Genomic DNA, 19187 nt, shown 5'->3' with positions numbered 1-19187 from the left:
AACTTTAAATGGGCATAGAGGTGTTTGGGGGGGACAGCTTGAGATGGAGATTAATAAAGCAGTGTATTTATTCAAATTCTTAGTAATGGAATAAGATTAATTAAAGGGTGTTTTTCATTCAAGAAATGTAAGTAAAATAACACAGATTCATAGCAGATAATAGAAACAATGTCGTTAGAACTGATTGTAACTGAAATACTTCAAACCACAGGTAGGTAGATCGGTAGTTATACTTAAAATTTCAATAGCAATTGTCTGTGAAACATTTGATCTGGTTTTAACGGGCAAATAATTGTTGAATGTTATGCTTGTCGTGAACGGTGTAGTGTCTGTGTGGAATAATTGTTGACAACATTATGCTTGTGTCTTTTGTTAAAGTGATAAGAGAGATAAATCAATTTTGCAAGAAAATGTGTCTTCTTGTTATAATTTGTGCATCCCTGTTCACAGTAAAATGAATTGATCCACGCGCGTACTTTATCTAACTAGCAAAGTCACTCATCCCTGACTATACCTGGGTTGTCAAATAGCTACTGTTTACCTGTTTTAAACAGAACAAGAAGAAGAACAAGAAGAATGATATTTTATTAAAGTGTCACATGTTGTACATAAGCAGATAAATTACATTTTATTCATATTAAAAAACACAACATCCGGCCAAAGAGACCCATGGGACGCTCGTGCAACTAAGATAACAATAAAAATCAACAAAGTGCATGTAGGTAAATAATTGATAAAATATTTAACATTTCAAACCTCTTATTAAATATTGATGTTAACACAGAATTTACGACGCTGAAACATTTTATATCTTAACTTACAACTCTCTTAGTTAAGATTGCTGGGCCGCCTCCGTGGTCTTGTGGTAGAGCGTCCGCCCGGAGAGCGGAAGATCCGGGGTTCGATCCCTGGCCGCGTCATACCAAAAGACGTTAAAAGATGGTACTTGTTGTTACCCTGTCTGGCGCTCGACATTAAGGGGCTCAAACAAGGACTGGTCGGCTCGGAGTCAGTATACTGTGTCTGAGTGGGGTATTCATGTTAAACTGCGGCATGGTATCTCAGTGAGCTAGCACTATAAATCGGCATCAGTCCGGACTAGTACAAGCAGCCACAGACACACACGTGCATGCACGTCGCTATATAAGTGCAATAATCTTAACGCGACGTTAAACCCAATTTCACCTCACCTCACCTAAGATTGCATTGTGGAATGGGCGGCTGATCGTAACAAAAATTTAAGATCGCGTACTTAGTGAGTTACAATCAACTTAGCCCTTAGATCGCTTTGTGGAACGGGGCCCTGTACCAACTTAGGATCGCTAAAATCGATCTTAAATATTGTACCATAACAACAAAGATGGCGACTTTTATTATGATGTGCAAGGAAATGGACCGTGTCTTACACAAAGAAAGTTTTTTTTAGATATATTCATTATTTCAAAAGTATGGTGCATGTTTGGGTACGTATGTTGACTTACTATCATATCAGATAACATTCTGACAGTCCACAGCTCACTTACTTGTTAGCGATGTCCTCCCATATGCTGCCTTTCAGCTTATTGGTGACAGTAGAGCCGAATGAAGAATTCAGTGTCGTGTGGTGAACAGCCACCTCATCAACAAATACAGCGATCTCGCTTGTTGTAAAATTGCTGCGACGACCGCGTTTGACGCCGACAGAGGTCTGCGATTTGGCCATATTTCGACAATTTGTCGTCTGCTATACACGACCAAGGGAGGCCACTCTTAGGGAAACTTTCGTATCTTCATGGCTGAAGATTCCGATCTTTGTTAAGATCGGCTGCTTAAGAAACTTTCGTAACTTCATGGCTGATGATTCCTATCTTTGTTAAGATCGGCTGCTTAAGAACTTGTAAAGTTACAATCGCCCTAAGATCGCTTTGTGGAACGGGCGTAAACTTTAGCTAAGACGATTTTATAATCGACGTAAGTCTCTAAGATTGATTGTAGTTACGATCGCTTTGTGGACGGGACCCAGAATAGACCAATACTGGCGATTCGTTTTGTTCAGTGTGCCGTCTTTTGGCCGCCATTGTACCTGTAGTAAGATCCAAAGATTGATTTAGTCGTAAACTTAAGATAAATGAGCGCTGAAGCAGCTTCGAGAATATACTTTGCTAAGATGTTTTCGCTACGACACCCTTACGCCAATCTTAGCGCTAAAGCAGCTTCGTGAATAGGCCTTCAGAGTCTTTGGAGTACAGGCCCCAATTCCACAAAGCGATCTTAGCGCTATGATTGTCGTAAGTCAGTGGTAAAGAATGGGAGTTACGATTGACTTAGCGCTAAGATCGCTTTGGGGAACGGGGCCCAGAATATATACAGTAACCAGCTTCACTGTCAGAGTGAGTAGTGAGATCATTTGATTATGACGTCATGGTAAGCGATGAAGTCACAATCATCTGCAAAGCATTATGATGCAGTTTCATTGAAGCGGTATGTCCTTTGAGGTATAGAGGCTATCTAAAAGCGGTGAAAATCCACATTCGCTCATGCTAACAGATTACTCGTTCTTTTGAATTACTTTCTCTCATCGACGGCCAAAGGAAACCCTTATCAATGTTACCTGATCACAATGTAACATATCGTCACGATTATTTTACCATAGTATGAACGGTCATGGTTTTCAAAAACCTTCTCTCACTATGGCTGATATCGACAGGGCCGGACACCCGTTTCACCAACACCTGGTGTCATCTCAGTGTGTTTTAGGGTGTTCCGTGTGTAGTTTCTGCAGGTTTTTTAGACATGTGGAAAATAAAAGAAGCCATATATATATATATATATCACTGATTATTGTATTTCAGTTTCTACATAGCCAACAAAATCACCATGGGGTTACAATATGTTCCCAGTATCCCATGACGGTTTTAAGAGGAGATTTTACGGATTGGGTGGTCTGGCACGGTGACTTGGTTGATTGCGTGGCATTGTACCCCGACGCCTGTATTGCCTGGTCCAGATTCCATTATTAACATGTTCAAAATATAGCTGAAATATTGTTGAGAAAGACGTTATAACGGCCAATAAAATGCGAAGAAATGATAAAAACACGCATGTTTGATAATCATATTTATAATATTTCTGGTAAATACGTAAAATGCGTGTTACAAGATTTTAACAAGCTCCAAAATGTGTATTAAGTGAAATAGCTTATATTAAAAACAAAAGTATACCGAGTTTGCTTTTATGTAATTGATTATGAATTTTGTCTATTTAACCATCACTCATTCCTGCAACAGTAAAAAGTAATCTGTTCTGGGTAATTTTGTGTAAAGATAAATTAGTACAATGAAGACTTGGGTAAGAAATGAATTTGCAACCACATAACCCCAACCATGTTTGAAATGTAAATTTGAGCCGGAAAAAAAGCAAAGCTTCTAAATCAAATTATATCTTTAAAAAAAAAGCTTGTACAAATATCTTTTGAGTGCTGATTAAGTGCTAGTACAGTTCATTTTTCGGGTATGGTATCCCTAACTTAAGTAATTATTAACTCAAAAATATACATATAAGATCAACTTTGAGGTAAAGTATATTAGACTAATAGTAATAGACTGCTGGGTTCGTATACCCGACTGAGGACACTCTCGTTAGTAAGGAATCATAAGCTTGTAAATTCAATCACTTGTTAACAATCATTTCTTGATCCAGATCATATTATCTGGCCAGGCGGAATATTCTTCCACCTCGAGGAGGTTGTGAGCAGAGACGTCTGTGTAGGGCAGAAAGCCGTTCCTGGTGAGGAAGTTGGCGATCTCGCGCCCGTGAGGGGAGTGACGCTGAAACATCCACTCCATCATGATGTAACGGACGTCAAACGTTTGGAAGAACTGGGAGGCCCGACGAAACGCGTTCACCTCGTGACCTTCAATGTCCATCTTGATAAACACCTTCTTGAAGTCCACAACACGCACCAGATCATCCAACACTATCGAATCAACAATGGTGTCGTTGTCGTTACGTGTTGACTCAGATACGGGTTCTATCCTGGACCCGCCGACGTTGTACCGGTTGACGAGGACTTTGACAGGCGCCACGTGGTCGGAGACAGCGTTGAGAAGGAGCTGGACGTTGTTCCGGAGTCCGGCGTACGTGAGAGAGGAATGGAGCAAGAACAAGTTTGAACTGATTGGATCCACGGCAACAACCTTCCTCCCCATTAGAGCAGCGTACATCGTGTACATGCCGACATTACACCCGATATCAACTACGTGCATTCTGGGAACGGATGACAGAGCCGTTGCCATGGCAGCGAGAAGATCCGGTTCCCAGGATCCATTGTCCCGGATTTGAGATGAAATGAACTGATCTCGTTTGCTGTATACACAAAGACGAGTTCCATTCTTCATAGTCTTGAAAGGAACACAACTGCTCCTGCCAACGAGTCTGTGTGGATAATATACATATAGTTTACCCTTCTTATTTCTCTTTCCTATCTTCTCAGCGTATTTTTTTATCTTTCCCTTCTTTAAAGACGTGTTTGTTGAAATGCACAGGGTTGATGTAGTCATCAAATGGTTCTGTGGGTTGGCGAAGTCGTGAGTCGTGGTTGAAGTCTACGTAATCCTGTTCCTCCTTCAGGCGATGCTCCCAGTATCTCGCTCCCCCAGACCCTCCCCCAATAGATGAATATGTGTACCACGCCAGCAGGAACGCTAGTAGCGCCACGATCAGTATCGCCGCACAAGACGACTTCGTCATGGACCGCCGTATCATGCCCTTCACCCTTGCCACAAACACAGGAACACGGAGTGGAGTTGGACAAGTATCACGGTGCCATTGATCACCCACTTCCTCGTCCAACAGTTCTCAGAACGGGCGATCCTTGATAAAGTAGTAATGTAAAGTCCGCTCCTTGTTCGTGGTATTTTCCGTTCATTGTAGTTTTGACTTGGGAACGATGGTGTTCACACTGAATACATCCTTGTTTAGAACATCGTAGAAGCTGAAACGTTTGAACAGATTGTTTAGACATGACGGAAAACTAGGGGGTGAATTAACTTGTGGAACAACAAGAAACATTTTACAAGTCTAATACTTAAGCCTAACACATACATTTTCTGTGTTTTGCTTTATGTGTTTGTTGCTTAACGCCGAACTCAGCAATATTCCAGCTACATGACGGCGGACTGTAAATAATTGAGTCTGCACCAGTCAAGACAGTGATTGAAATCATGAGCATCGATCCACGCAATTGAGATACGATGACATTCATCAACCAAGTCAGCGACCAGATCAAGCATGGTTTCAAGTCCAGTGTATTCTAGGATGCCTTATCAACGCTGAAGTACATGATCAATACGGGTCTCCTTTAATGTCTAGTCGGATATTAAATATACCTCCTCCCTGTAAAATTTTGATCGGTATAGAATCAGGGCGACAACATATATTTTGGGCCTCTAGATGTTTTGTTTATTCAAACTGAATGAAGCGCCTTCAGAGTTACTTCCCTTCGCATAGCTGCGCGCTTCGCGTGCCTTGAGGAAATCTGTCAACTAGCTGGGACGGAATTGATGTGTTTTATCGCTGTGTTTTGTTTTTAACCCTGAGTTTAATGAATGCTAGCTTTGTCTACTATATTCCGAGGCTTCTACCCCAAAATTGCATCTGTTTTTATAGGTCTGGGGCAAATTATGGCCAGTGGACACAACACTTCCGCATTGTGAGAGGGAATCAGGCAGGGAGGCACATTTAGCCCCGGTAACTTCGATAAATGGACTATTATATACCCTGCAGCAATAGTTTAAAGCATGGTTATAATTATTTTCCTCATTTCTTTCAACAGTGAAAAATCCGAAATACACGTGTCATAATGTAAACAATTGAATAAACATACTACTGCCGACAGCTGTTCAACTGCTATGTGTGCAATACTACACTGCGGATACAAATGAATGTAATCTCTAGTCCTACCTTTGGGCTTAACGTTGAAGCCCCACCCCCTGCTAGACCCCCTCCTGATACCCAGGGACGGGGCTTGTCCCTCATCCTGTCTCCTGCATATGACAGTACATACGGTAGCCGAGTGACCTTGACATATGGCATTCAGTCAGATTACCGTCCACAGCCCAGGCGCGTCACCTGATAGCGACAGATAACACAGGTGGCTATTATGCAGTCCCTGGCTATATACAATTGAGGGATTGTTACTATTTACTGGAGTTTCTATAGGAAGGATGGGAATGAATGCTGACACTCGAAAATGTTCCCATCAATGATGATGCCTGAATTTGGCCAGAAGGTTCGAATCTGACACAACAGCCATATTCAAAACCCAATTGTGGCCATTATTCGTCCAGTTATTGTTTTATATGTACAGTAAACTACGGTTTAATACAACGAACTCAAAGGGGCCACTAATTTTAGTTCGTTATATCCGTAGTTCGTTATAGGCATATATACAGCATATGTATAGCAAACGGACGGGACCAAAAAGAGTTCGTTTTATCCGCCAGTTCGTTGTAAGCGCGTTCGTTATAAACGTAGTTTACTGTATTTAAATTTGATACGTGGGGAGTTTGTAGTTGGGGTTAATTTGTGTGTTCTTACTTTTGAGGGGGCGGTCGGGTAGCCTCGTGGTTAAAGCGTTCGCTCGTCACGCCGAAGACCCGGGTTCGATTCCCGACATGGGTACAATGTGTGAAGCCCATTTCTGGTGCAATATTGCTAAAAGCGGCGTAAAACCAAACTCATTCACTCACTCTTACTTTTGAGTTATTGTAAATGCTGATCTTGATTTTACCTTTGTATTTTGATCATATTCTTTAACGTCTTCTTCTACCCTGAAGCTGCTTGTCTACTACAAAAAGTGTAATCTTTACTAAGGTCGTACATGTCATTGAAAGGTCATGCTTAATTGTACCTCAAAAGTTGTGAGATGTACACACCAATGGCGGCAGCTGCTGGAATACTGTTCCACACGAAGGGGAAGTCGTTGAAGTCGGTGAAGTCTTAGCTCTTGGCATAAAATTTTGTGGATGATAAACTGACGTCCAAAAGAAACTTTTCCAACAGAAAATATAAATTTCAGACAAAGTATAATTTTTTTTCCGATGAAGTCTATCTAAAACACATAACCTAAATCAAAAATAATGTATGCAGAAAATGTTAATCGTCTGTTACATGTTTGCGAGATAACACGCGAAAAAGTGAAAAACACGTGCACAACGGACAACTGCAAATGCACGTGCGGGTAAGGGTATAAAACGATTGCAAAGGCAAGTTAGACATCCACAGTGATAAAAAAACACCAAAGAAAAGCCACGACTCACAGTCGAACAACGTGAACGAGCCTTGGGTATGGTACAGATGGGAGCCACCCACGCCCATATTGCACGAACCTTCGGTTGCTCCCGTGTTGCCGTTACCAACTTGATGCAACGTTACAATTAGCAGGGGGGACCGCTGACAGGCCAAGAACAGGCAGACCCAGGGTGACCACGCCCCATGATGACCGGTACTTGCGTACCTTGCACCTCCGAAATCGCTTCCTGACAGTGACGTCATCGGCGACAAATGCCTTAGGACACAGGGTTAGTCGACAGACAGTGGCCAGGAGACTCAGGGCTCATGGAATCAGGGCTTTTAGACCATACAGAGGACAGCTATTGACACCGCAACATCGTCGTCTGCGATTGAGATGGGCCCGGACTGTACGACGTTGGCAACGACGTGACTGGCAGAGGGTTGTCTTCACTGACGAAAGTCGATTCTGTATGTTTAGGGCTGGTGGAAGACAACGTGTTTACCGCCGAAGAGGTGAACGAACGGCGGCGTGTTGCGTGCAGGAGGTCGTACCATATGGTGTAGGTAGTGCCATGTTGTGGGGAGGGATCTGAGGGCAGGAGAGGACACCGCTGGTCATCGTTGACAGAAACTTGACAGCTCAGCGTTACATGGATAACATTCTTCGTCCAGTTGTCCTACCATTTCTCCAACAGCAGCCACGTGGCGTCATTTATCAGCATGACAACGCTAGAGCCCATACAGCCAGAATTGTCACTAACTTCCTCGCAGCCAACAACGTCAACGTCCTGCCGTGGCCTGCACGCTCACCCGACATGTCCCCCGTAGAACACCTCTGGGACTTGATGGATCGTCGCGTTCGACAACGACCACACTCTCCAGCCAACCGGCAAGAACTGATCTTGGCCCTCCAAGAAGAATGGCGTCAAATCCCACGTGACCTCATCAGACAACTGACTTTTTCTGTGCGTCGAAGAGTTTTTGCGTGTGTTGAGGCATTTGGTGGTCACACACGCTACTAATGACTTGTTATGGAACGTGAGCGATTGTTTATGTACTCTGCATATTGTCCATGATTCTGAAAGCTCGAGTTTTGTACCACAACCAACTTTGGGCGGCTCTGACGTCATTCTCGGTCGCGGTATGATTGTCATTTTCAGTGTTGATTATGTTGATATATTGATCTTCACAATACATTTTACTTCATGCATGTATGTTTTGTTGTTTTTGAGCAAGAGTGATTTCAAACTCTGGTAAAGTTTCTTTTGGACGTCAGTTTATATTGTCAGTCTTAATCTTAATGCATAGATCTGATAGGAGACAGATTCCACTGGTCTCTTATATTTATAGTTCTGGAGGGTACATCAATGAAACAGAAGTAGTTATTTGATCAGATGACCACAACATTGTAATAAAGTCATCCAAGTCATTAATTCACAATTTTAAGAAAATAGATTGATAAGAAATCAAGATTTTAAACGTTTAAAGAACTTTTCAGAAAAAACGTCAAGATTGTAAGAGAATTGCGAATAGTCAGTAGATCCAGCAACATGTGACGAAAAGGTCAATATCACAAGTAAAATGATCAATAAAGATTCATTTTCTCCACACCTACAAAGAAGAACGCCAGTTTTTAAGCGCCAAGCGTACGTAATAACATATCTATGCTGAAAACCGATGTTTAAATGTTTTAGCTCCTAAATACAAACATCAACTCGTTCCTTGTCCGATAACTTAAACGCGACTAAACATGTTTAGGATTGTGTTTAAAGCTAAATATGTTAATCTGTTTGGAAGATATTATTATAATATGATGCAGTGAGAGATCTTTTCAAGACGGTATTAGCTTCAGACTTCAGCCTCGCACAACGACCAAGATTTTTTTTTCTGACTTCTGCATGATCTAAGCGACCTTTTGATAAAACTTTTCCGAGGCTCCTCTTAAATGAAATACTGTTCAAATGGGCCTTAAACCCGACAAACGCACACGTACACACAAGGCTCACCAACGTCATATACCCATTGATACAACTGTAGATCTGCTGTAAACATTTCTCAGTATATTCCCACGTTTCCTTAAATGGATTACAGGAAGTCACGAAGTGATTTCATGTTTGTTTATTTGTTGTTTAAAGCCGCACTCGGCAATATTTTAGCTATATGACGATGGTCTGTGAGCAAACTAGTCTAGACCGGGCAATCCAGTGGTTGACGTCATGAGCATTGATCTACGCAGTTTGGATACGATGATATCCATAAGGTCAGTGAGTCGGACCACCCGATCCCGTTAGTCGCCTCTACGACAAGCATTGGTTGCTGAAGACTAATTCTAACCTGGATCTTCTCGGGACGGGGAAATTGATGTCAACAAGGTATTTATTTCTCTGAGCGTGTGCGTATTGCTGTGTGGGTCTGTGGTCTTATGAAATATGAAGGAGAGATCACAACTTATAACTGATTATTTTATTTCATTTTGTAAAAACCCAACATAGTATAGTTTTAATACAACGCTGAACAAATAGACATGTATTTTCACATTATATTATTTATAATAAATATTTAGGAAGCGATAACGTGTATTTTGTGCATTATTCAAAATATAAGAGTATAAAAATCATCATGTAAATGTATAATATATAGAGAAACATAAATATCGAAAATGCGTGTAACAACAAGATATAAAGGCGATAACACGAGGTCAAACGTATTATCGCTTAGACATGTCAACTCTTTGTATTATTTCAAATATATATACACAAAGATCAACACACAATCACCTTGTGTTGACGCAATACCAACACGTCTCGTGTATACGCAACTAAATCATAAAAATAAGGAAAAATCTTAAAAAGAATATTTATAAATAATGAAGGGCCTGAAATGTTTTACGGAATAACACAATGACTCGCTCCTAATATATTGTCATGGAGAAATATTTAAAAGTCTTTGTTGAAAGTCTACTTTTGTTTTAACATCACACACAGTTTAGATCGGAGTCACGGGTGGCCCAGTCGTCTAAGCGCCGCAATTCGCTGTGCAGAGTTGCGCCCCTTGGACACGCCAGTAACAAATGAACGTGGGTTCGAATCGCGGTTCGTAACGATTATGTTTCCAGGTTTGTCAGCACTATACCCGTGCTCGTGCGTTTCACTAAAGTGGTAAACTCTGAGATCTGCATAACTTCGGGCTTTCCTCCCACATTAAGCTGACACGCCGTGATATAACTGAAATACTGTTGAAATCGGTGTTAAATAATACTCACTTTCTCACACTTTAGATCACAATGTTTACACGGTTAACACCCATTGAGAACAGACCATTGCCATGGACAGTTAAAAAACCTGTTATTAAGGACACCGACGAATACTATTGAGATTACAACATTCGTACAGTTAACACCCAACATGTCACTGAGAATACTCTGTCTATTAACGACTAATACATACAAGCCCAATGGCTGATCCCACTTCACAATAGTCATCTCTTGATCCAGATCATATTATCTGGCCAAGCGAAATATTCTTCAACCTCGAGGAGGTCGTGAGCAGAGACGTCTGTGTAGGGCAGAAAGCCGTTCCTGGTGAGGAAGTTGGCGATCTCGCGCCCGTGAGGGGAGTGACGCTGAAACATCCACTCCATCATGATGTAACGGACGTCAAACGTTTGGAAGAACTGGGAGGCCCGACGAAACGCGTTCACCTCGTGACCTTCAATGTCCATCTTGATAAACACCTTCTTGAAGTCCACAACACGCACCAGATCATCCAACACTATCGAATCAACAATGGTGTCGTTGTCGTTACGTGTTGACTCAGATACGGGTTCTATCCTGGACCCGCCCACGTTGTCTTTGTTGACGAGGACTTTGACAGGCTCCACGTGGTCGGAGACAGCGTTGAGAAGGAGCTGGACGTTGTTCCGGAGTCCGGCGTACGTGAGAGAGGAATGGAGCAAGAACAAGTTTGAACTGATTGGATCCACGGCAACAACCTTCCTCCCCATTAGAGCAGCGTACATCGTGTACATGCCGACATTACACCCGATATCAACTACGTGCATTCTGGGAACGGATGACAGAGCCGTTGCCATGGCAGCGAGAAGATCCGGTTCCCAGGATCCAGTGTCCCGGATGTGAGATGAAATGAACTGATCTCGGCGTCTGCTGTATACACAAAGACGAGTTCCATTCTTCATAGTCTTGAATGGAACACAACTGCTCCTGCCAACGAGTCTGTGTGGATTATATACATATAGTTTACCCTTTTTGTTCCTCTTTGATATCTTCTCAGAGTAAATTTTATCCCTCCTTTTTATAAAGTTATGATAATTGAAATGCACAGGGTTGATATAGTCTTCAAATGATTCCGTGGGATGATGAAGTCGTGAGTCCTGGACGTAGTCTACGTAATCCTGTTCCTGCTTTAGACGATGCTCCCAGTATCTCGCTCCCCCAGACCCTCCCCCAATAGATAAATATGTGTACCACGCCAGCAGGAACGCTAGTAGCGCCACGATCAGTATCGCCGCACAAGACGACTTCGTCATGGACCGCCGTATCATGATCTTCACCCTTGCCACAAACACAGGAACATGGAGTTGGACAAGTATCACAGTGCCATTGATCACCCACTTCCTCGTCCAACAGTTCTCAGAACGGGCGATCCTTGATAACGTGAGGTGAATGTTTGTGTCTTGCACTGTTCGTGAAAATATCAGTTCTTTGATTCCTCAGTTGTATGTACGTCATGTACGTCATGACATGTCTCCGGAATTGACAGTGTTTGTTATCACAGGAAATGTCCTTGTTTAGATCAGTATAGAAGCTGAAACATAAAGAATATACAGTAAACTACGATTATAACGAACACGCTTATAACGAACTTACGGATATAACGAACTTACTTTTTGGTCCCGACTAGTTGCTGTAGTTATGCTGTATATATGCTTATAACGAACTACGGTTATAACGAACTAAAATTAGTAGTCCCTTTGAGTTCGTTATAACCGTACTTTACTGTATTGTATTTTTATTACCCTCCCCTAGAGCCTGTTATATGTTTTCGTGGCCCTCCGCTAATTCCCTCTGACCCACCCACCCCTATAATAAATGTCCGGTCAGTTTTACCACATGGGTCTGTCTTCGTTATAAAAGATTCTGCAAATCATGTGCGTGTCATGAAGAAACATGAGATTGTCGGATACAGAGCTCGGCATCACGCGTCCCAAAAGTGCACTCTCATGTGGTATTCCGGATACCCCCTCAACCCACACTAAAAACAGTTTCAGTTTCTAATGTCATAATAATGACGACACAAATTATTCCGTCTCTCATAAAAATCCCAGATACGGAAGGTCTTGCCGCGTTACGGGATTTTACGAGATGAACTTATCTGTGTACACCCCTTGTTCTGGTATTCGGTTTTAAATAGCCCCGCTCGTGAGACATATATAACGAATTTATCATTACGAGTTCACATAGTTATTTTCGATGAAATATTTAATGTGTCACAGCTCGATCTCTCATGTGACCGCTCTCAGTAGTACGATAACTCCCGGTGCCCACAGGGTCAGTTGTGACGTAACAAGCCAATGACGTTACATCATACATTATGACGTCATGCAATCCGTCTATGGGTATCCGGTAGCTAGATTATTTAACGAGTGATGATAATGTGTTTTATAGCTAAAATGGATAGAATTATCATTAAACCGCCCGCGTGTTATCAAAAAATCGGCGGGCCACTGTAACTTGATAATGCCCTCATATTGCTTGACGACGGGTCATTATCACGCCCGTTGTTAGGTGACGTCATAGGGTAGTGGTAGTGACGTCATATGGTTTGTTCTATGATGTTTTCATATTTATAAAAGTGGGTCAGTGACATTCGTGTCGATTGCAGTAAATGTTTCAAAACCGATATTGTTGTTTCTATTTATTTGATAACAAATTTAATCCACTTTAGCTATAATAGCGGTAACGCTCTTTTTCAGGGCATTATCATTTGCAGAAGCCCTCGGTCTTTTCAACTGCCCCCCTTCGTCAGGCAGTTAATGGAAGACCTCGGGCTTCTGCAAATGATAATGCCCTGAAAAATAGCGTTACCCTTATAGTAACAAGGAAAATATAGGGCGGTTTTATTGTCCCGATTTTTTGGCCGACAGTCATTGTATCAAAAAGGACTGGTGGTGTGAAATGAGGTACACTATGTAGTGACGTGCGTGCAGGTGTGGATGTATGTGTGTGTGTGTGTGTGTGGGGGGGGGGGGGGGGGGGGGGGGGGGGAGCTGCTTGTAGTCCGGACTCAAGCCCGTTTTATAGCCCAATGAGATACCATGCCGCAGTTTAACATGAATACCCCACTCAGACACATTAATACTGACTCCGAGAAGACAAGTTCCTGTTTTATCCCCTTTTGAGCCTTTACACAGGATGGCGACCTTTGTGCCTCCCGTGTGCGACCATAAAATTTGCCAGGTCGTCGTTGGAGACCAAAGTCGATCTGGCAAATTTTATGGTCGCACACGGGAGGCACAAACGTCGCCAACCTTAGTAAAGGCCCTATTAGCTCTATCCACTTGACCACGGAGGCGGTCTGTTCCAAGAGGCAGTGATGAGATGGCCAGAGGTTGACGTCACAAGTTTCCCTGATATATGACATATGCCTGATTGACCAATTACTGCTGAATGTTAGAGGTGTAACTTCTGTATTTAGTAAACCAACGAAAGGTAGATATGAATTTTAAGTACCAAATGTAATACATTCGAGCGACTATATTTACCAGCGTGTGCAGTGTACGTACATTACCAGAACTGGATGAAAAATACGTGTAGATGTAATATTTAAAGCGCTATTGACCAAGGGCACAGTTAAATATAGTCCCTCGCAGTCACCCGACTGTCGATTCCAATCCGGATATTAGCCACTTGATCAATTTTCAATGATGAGGTTTCTCCCTAAGAAAATGGACATTTCTTGAAAAGCGCACTTTGCAATTTTTCTCATTACTGTATGTAATATTCCTTATCGCAGGAATTTCTTGTTTTAACTTTATAAGTATTAGCCCACATGTTTCTATCTTCGTTAATTAATCATCGCGATATTTCGTGATTCTGGTGGCGGAGACTACAGAACATACTCATCTATACATGGTGCATGTATTCAATCCCTCAGACTATCCTCTGACAAATGGGAACATCCAATATGGCGGACACGGTTTCGCGAATAACGAAGGACGGAGGTAATGAACAAATGTCAGCACAACACCGTTGTTTACTAAACTATGTTTCCGTGTTTTAAAAGCATGTCCACTTTATTCACTTTCTAATACGGTACTCGAGTATCTCAACAATACCGGTCCCACTTCATATAGTCTAGTCGGATATAAAATACTGCCACCTGCAAACATTTGAGAGCAAAAGAATCCGACAACATTATTTTAGGCCTCGAGCCGTTTTGTGAAACTAATTGAAGCGCCTTCAGAGTTGCTTCCCTTTGTACAGCCGCTGGCTTTGTCTGCCTACGGCAAAATTGTAAACTGGAAGGAAATTGATCGGTTTTAACGTAATCTACTTCTTAATCCTGAGTTACCTGAATGCTGGCTTTGTCTACAATATACCCGGGCCTTCTACTGTAATACGTCACCTGTGTTTATCGGCCTGGGGCGAAATATCATTTTTAATGGTCGCAACACATTTTACTTCCGCATTGTATGATGGAATCAGGCAGGGAGACACATTTAGCCCCGATACGTTCGATACACGACTTTTATCCAACATGTAGCGATCATTTGAAGCATGGTTATATATTTTACATATTTCTTACCATAATGCAATATCTGAAATACACATGCATTATTATTATAATGTAGTAGTTTGCAAGATTGTAACGTGTGCAACACTCTACTGCGGATACAAATGAATGCAAATCTATCATGATCTCTGTACATACCTTGGCGGTTGACGTGGAGGCCCCACCCCCTGCTAGACCCCCTCCTGATCCCCTGGGACGAAGCTTGCCCCCCATTGTGTCTCCTGCATATAACAGTACATACGGTAGCCGAGTGACCTTGACATATGGCATTCAGTCCGATTAGCGTCCCCAGCCCAGGTGCGTCACCTGATAGCGACAGCTCACACAGATAGCTATTATGCACCTGTCTGTGTGCTATTTAAAACTGACATATTGTTTTAGGAACTGTTGACATTTGCTCTACTTTATTCATGTTGAAAAATGATTTCTGAAACACATCAATTAAAAATAATGTAATTAAAATGAAGACGAGGGTTGGGGGGGGGGGGGGTATATTTATTGTTTTAGGGGACTGGATGAAACTGATAATCTTTCTGGTCTAGTAAAGCGTCCGGAGAGCGGAAAGTTGGGTATTCATGTTAAACTGCAACATGGTATCTCAGTTGGCTAGCAATATAAAACCGGCATTAGTCCGGACTAGTACAAGTACTACACGTCGCTATAAAAGTGCAATAATCCTGGACGCGACGTTAAACCCGATTTCACCTCACCTCACCTGAAGTGTTATTCAGTCATAAACTCAGAATATCAATATATATCAGAATATCTTGTTGAATTTAGCTTTTATTGTTTTCCTTCTTGTCGAGTTTTTTTATGATAAATTAGTAAGATTGGTAAATAAGAACCTTGAAACCTCGGTAGACCAGACTCCGCTAATCCTGAAACCCGTGTACCGGGGATTACTGCTAGGAACACCCGCACGTCTATAAGTTGAACTAATCCGTACCCATAATTCGATAATCCAGTTGTTAATCCGTAAGATTTCAATTGCACTGCTACCGTCCGGGTTAACGAGGTTTCGTTATCCAACAAAAGAGTAACATTTTTATCATGTGAAAGTTATTACCATTTTTGGTTATTCGACTATTTATAAAAGGGTGCATTAAATACGAAGAATGCACAATGTTATTAGAGACCCTTTACCCTCTTCACTCGGCCTTGGGGGGGGGGGGGGGGGGGGGGGGTACCTTTGCCTGGCAGTTCAGGTGGGGAAATGATAATAATAGCACTCTCAACAGTACTTGCCAATTATTTAAATGGAAACAGTCCCCGTTTACAATATAAAATTGAAAAATGCAAATTGAAAAAATCCCAGATGTATGTTTTCCCAGTCTCTGGTGCATTCTGAATGCATTAAAACCTATTTTTGGAGCTCATTTCAAATAACAAGTTTGTCGTTAAATTTAGTTGTTTTGCTTGTATAAAGGTAATGTGAGATGTCATTATTTTATAATAAATTGGAGACCGCTGCAGTCAAGCAGCTTATATGAACAACGGATGCTAAAATATTGCAATAAAGCATGTCCCTTTGCCATCATTGATTTCAAGGACGATATTCTTAAGTAGCGGTGTCATCTGTCAGAGAGTCTCGGCTTTTGTATTGACTCTATTCATCCCCGCCATCTGTGGCTTTTCCAGTTACTTTTATTAACACAAGACATTCACTAGCTCGTGACACACAGTAATATTTCAACATTAATGGACTGTGGTGCACGAGTCGTTCGTAAAGTCAAAGGATATTTTTTTCTCTGGATATTTAGCGAGATCGTACTTATCATATTACCTGATGGCGCGATCAGTTAACCATGGAGAAGTTTAAAGATGTGTCTTATAAACGGCTAGAAGAAGGAAAAGGCAAAGACAACACCGATATGCGTCGCTTGAAAAGGGTGGTGGTGATACTGGTGATAGCGTGTGTAGCGTTGCTGTGTTTCGTCGCGTATTCGGTTGGAATAAAGAGTTCCCCGGACGTGGAACAGACAGAACAGTCTGGCCAGAACGTTGGGGCAGTTGGAGTGGTACAACAAGCGGGAGAGAGCATAGAAAAGGATGATCAACAGAAGGATGGGCTACAGAAGAATGTACAACAGAAGGAAGGGCTACAGAAGGATGTACAACAGAAGGATGGGCTACAGAAGGATGTACAACAGAAGGATGGGCTACAGAAGGATGCACAACAGAAGGATGGGCTACAGAAGGATGTCGAGGAACCCGGAGAGCTACACGAACCCCAACTCGTTCCTTCAGATTCAAACGGGTCAAATGAATGGCATGAGCATGATTCCTCGCGGAAAAATACCAATGCCCAAACTGCCACTCCTAACAAGTCTCAGAATCTGACAGCTGCTAACGCTCAGGCCGATCAGAATAAGACACGGGAACAGTATATTAAAGAAATTAGAGAAGATTTACTCAAACTTAAACATCAAATGAAGGCTAAGGGCAAACAAGCGGAAGTAACCTCACCGAAACCGAGACCTACACGTCCTTCTACGACTAGTTATCACATGCCTAAGAATGTTTCATTGCCAGCAGATCCGCATCCAGAGATAACTAAACAACAACTCCACGCTCGACTCAACATGGTCTTGTCTGACATCAGGAACGACATTGGCGATAGAAGGTCTTTGCAGGCGACACTGCAGTTCCTTCAGCGAGCTATCCAGGTCATTGAGCAGAAGGAGCTTGCTGCGGATCTTGCGGCGGAGGGACAGACCCTTCCCACACTACCCCCAGGCTGGAAGGAATTTACGACCCCCACCTTCAAGAACCCCCGTGTTAAAGACATGATGAAGACACTGAGGACGACACCGCATAAGCTCGACAAGTATGACCTTGCCAAACAATACGAATGGGACTTCCGGTGTGTGTTCCTCAAGGTGCCAATGAAGCATGAGCCAATGATTTGCATCAATGATCCCGAGTTTGATAAACCGATGTCCAGTTCCCTGGCCGAAACTGGACAATATGAAGCTAAAATGGTTGGGTTCTTCCTTGAGATTCTTCACTCGGATATTACGTTACAAGCAGTAGACTTAGGAGCCAACATTGGGTTGTATAGTTTAGCAGCGGCCGCCATCGCCAGACCCGTGTTGGCAGTAGAACCAAACGTACAAAATATTCGCCCTTTCCACAAATCAGTCAAAATGAACGGGTTCCAAAGGCTGGTGACGCTCGTCACAAACTGTCTGTCCGACCGATACAAACTCGTGCAGCTAGTCTACAACAAGATGGGTAACCTTGGTGATACGAAAACTGTCGAGGTTGTAGAATCGATGCTGAAGAATGATATCGTTTCCGCTGAGGATGTCGTGCGGACCGTCGAACTGGATGACCTTATTCCGGCCATGACCTTCAAGAGAGCAATTGTCAAGGTCGATGTCCAAGGTGACGAAGTCCGGATGTTCCGTGGTGCGCAGATGTTCTTCAAAAATATTCACGTGCGTTACGTACTAATGCATTGGTTTTACATGGACGATCCAGTTGGATATAACTATATTTACGGATTTCTGAAAGACAGAAACTATTTGCCTAACTACTCCCCACACGGGAGGGTCATCAGTGAGGAGGCCATGAAGGAAGACCAATCAATCGTTGTATGGATCAAATTCTGACCAGCCCTCTCGTTCAATGGATGTGTCACTGTGTGAAATGTTGAATAAATGTGTTCCTGTTGCAAGAATTCGTCAATTCATGGCATGAAGGATCCCAAGCTGGAGGGATATTGACAGACAGTTCACGGAATGGTGTATTTTGCAGAAGAATTCGTCACCACTCGGCCCTTTCAGTAACTGCAGGGAACATCGATCAATGTTATGATTGTTATGATTTTGCGAAAAAACGGCTATCTAATGTCATTTAGCGTATCGATAAAAGTCCTTTGGACAATTACCCACTCCTTAATATTTTGTGTTTATAAACGCAGATTGTATCTTTATAGCAAAGTGACAGTCACAAGGGTTTCACCACTTTACATACAGAGTGGTAAATGGAAATTGTGTTCTATTTAAAGAATACTCACGTAACTTATCTATAGGTTCATGTGGCACAACAATTTGACTATTGTTTTCGCTATGTTCGTTTGCGCTAGGGGCGGTCGGGTAG

The 19187-nt window shown here is 42.3% G+C and overlaps 3 protein-coding genes across 3 annotated transcripts; 1 reads left to right on the top strand and 2 right to left on the bottom strand.

Moving 5' to 3' along the window:
• Positions 1 to 2049: 2049 nt before the first annotated feature.
• Positions 2050 to 6094, bottom strand: LOC124133215. The gene is made up of 2 exons (XM_046497515.2): positions 5941 to 6094; positions 2050 to 4972 (listed from the first exon to the last, which is right to left on the bottom strand). Exon 2 carries the CDS (start codon positions 4536 to 4538, stop codon positions 3663 to 3665), a length of 876 nt encoding a protein of 291 aa, XP_046353471.2. The 5' UTR covers positions 4539 to 4972; positions 5941 to 6094; the 3' UTR covers positions 2050 to 3662.
• Positions 6095 to 10388: 4294 nt separating this feature from the next.
• LOC125371558 lies at positions 10389 to 15377 on the bottom strand. Its single transcript, XM_046497516.2, has 2 exons — positions 15222 to 15377; positions 10389 to 12095 (listed from the first exon to the last, which is right to left on the bottom strand). Exon 2 carries the CDS (start codon positions 11830 to 11832, stop codon positions 10750 to 10752), a length of 1083 nt encoding a protein of 360 aa, XP_046353472.2. The 5' UTR covers positions 11833 to 12095; positions 15222 to 15377; the 3' UTR covers positions 10389 to 10749.
• Positions 15378 to 16776: 1399 nt separating this feature from the next.
• Positions 16777 to 19178, top strand: LOC125382138. The gene is made up of 2 exons (XM_048400520.1): positions 16777 to 17206; positions 17267 to 19178. The coding sequence occupies exons 1-2, from the start codon at positions 16889 to 16891 to the stop codon at positions 18695 to 18697; spliced, it is 1749 nt and encodes a 582-aa protein (XP_048256477.1). The 5' UTR covers positions 16777 to 16888; the 3' UTR covers positions 18698 to 19178.
• The last annotated feature ends 9 nt before the right edge of the window (positions 19179 to 19187 follow it).

This window comes from Haliotis rufescens, unplaced genomic scaffold (genome assembly GCF_023055435.1).
Source record: "Haliotis rufescens isolate VD_foot unplaced genomic scaffold, xgHalRufe1.0.p SCAF_2, whole genome shotgun sequence".
Taxonomy (NCBI): Eukaryota; Metazoa; Mollusca; class Gastropoda; order Lepetellida; family Haliotidae; genus Haliotis; species Haliotis rufescens.
The sequence above is the reverse complement of the archived record's forward strand: the minus strand, read 5'-3'. Positions and strand labels throughout refer to the sequence as shown.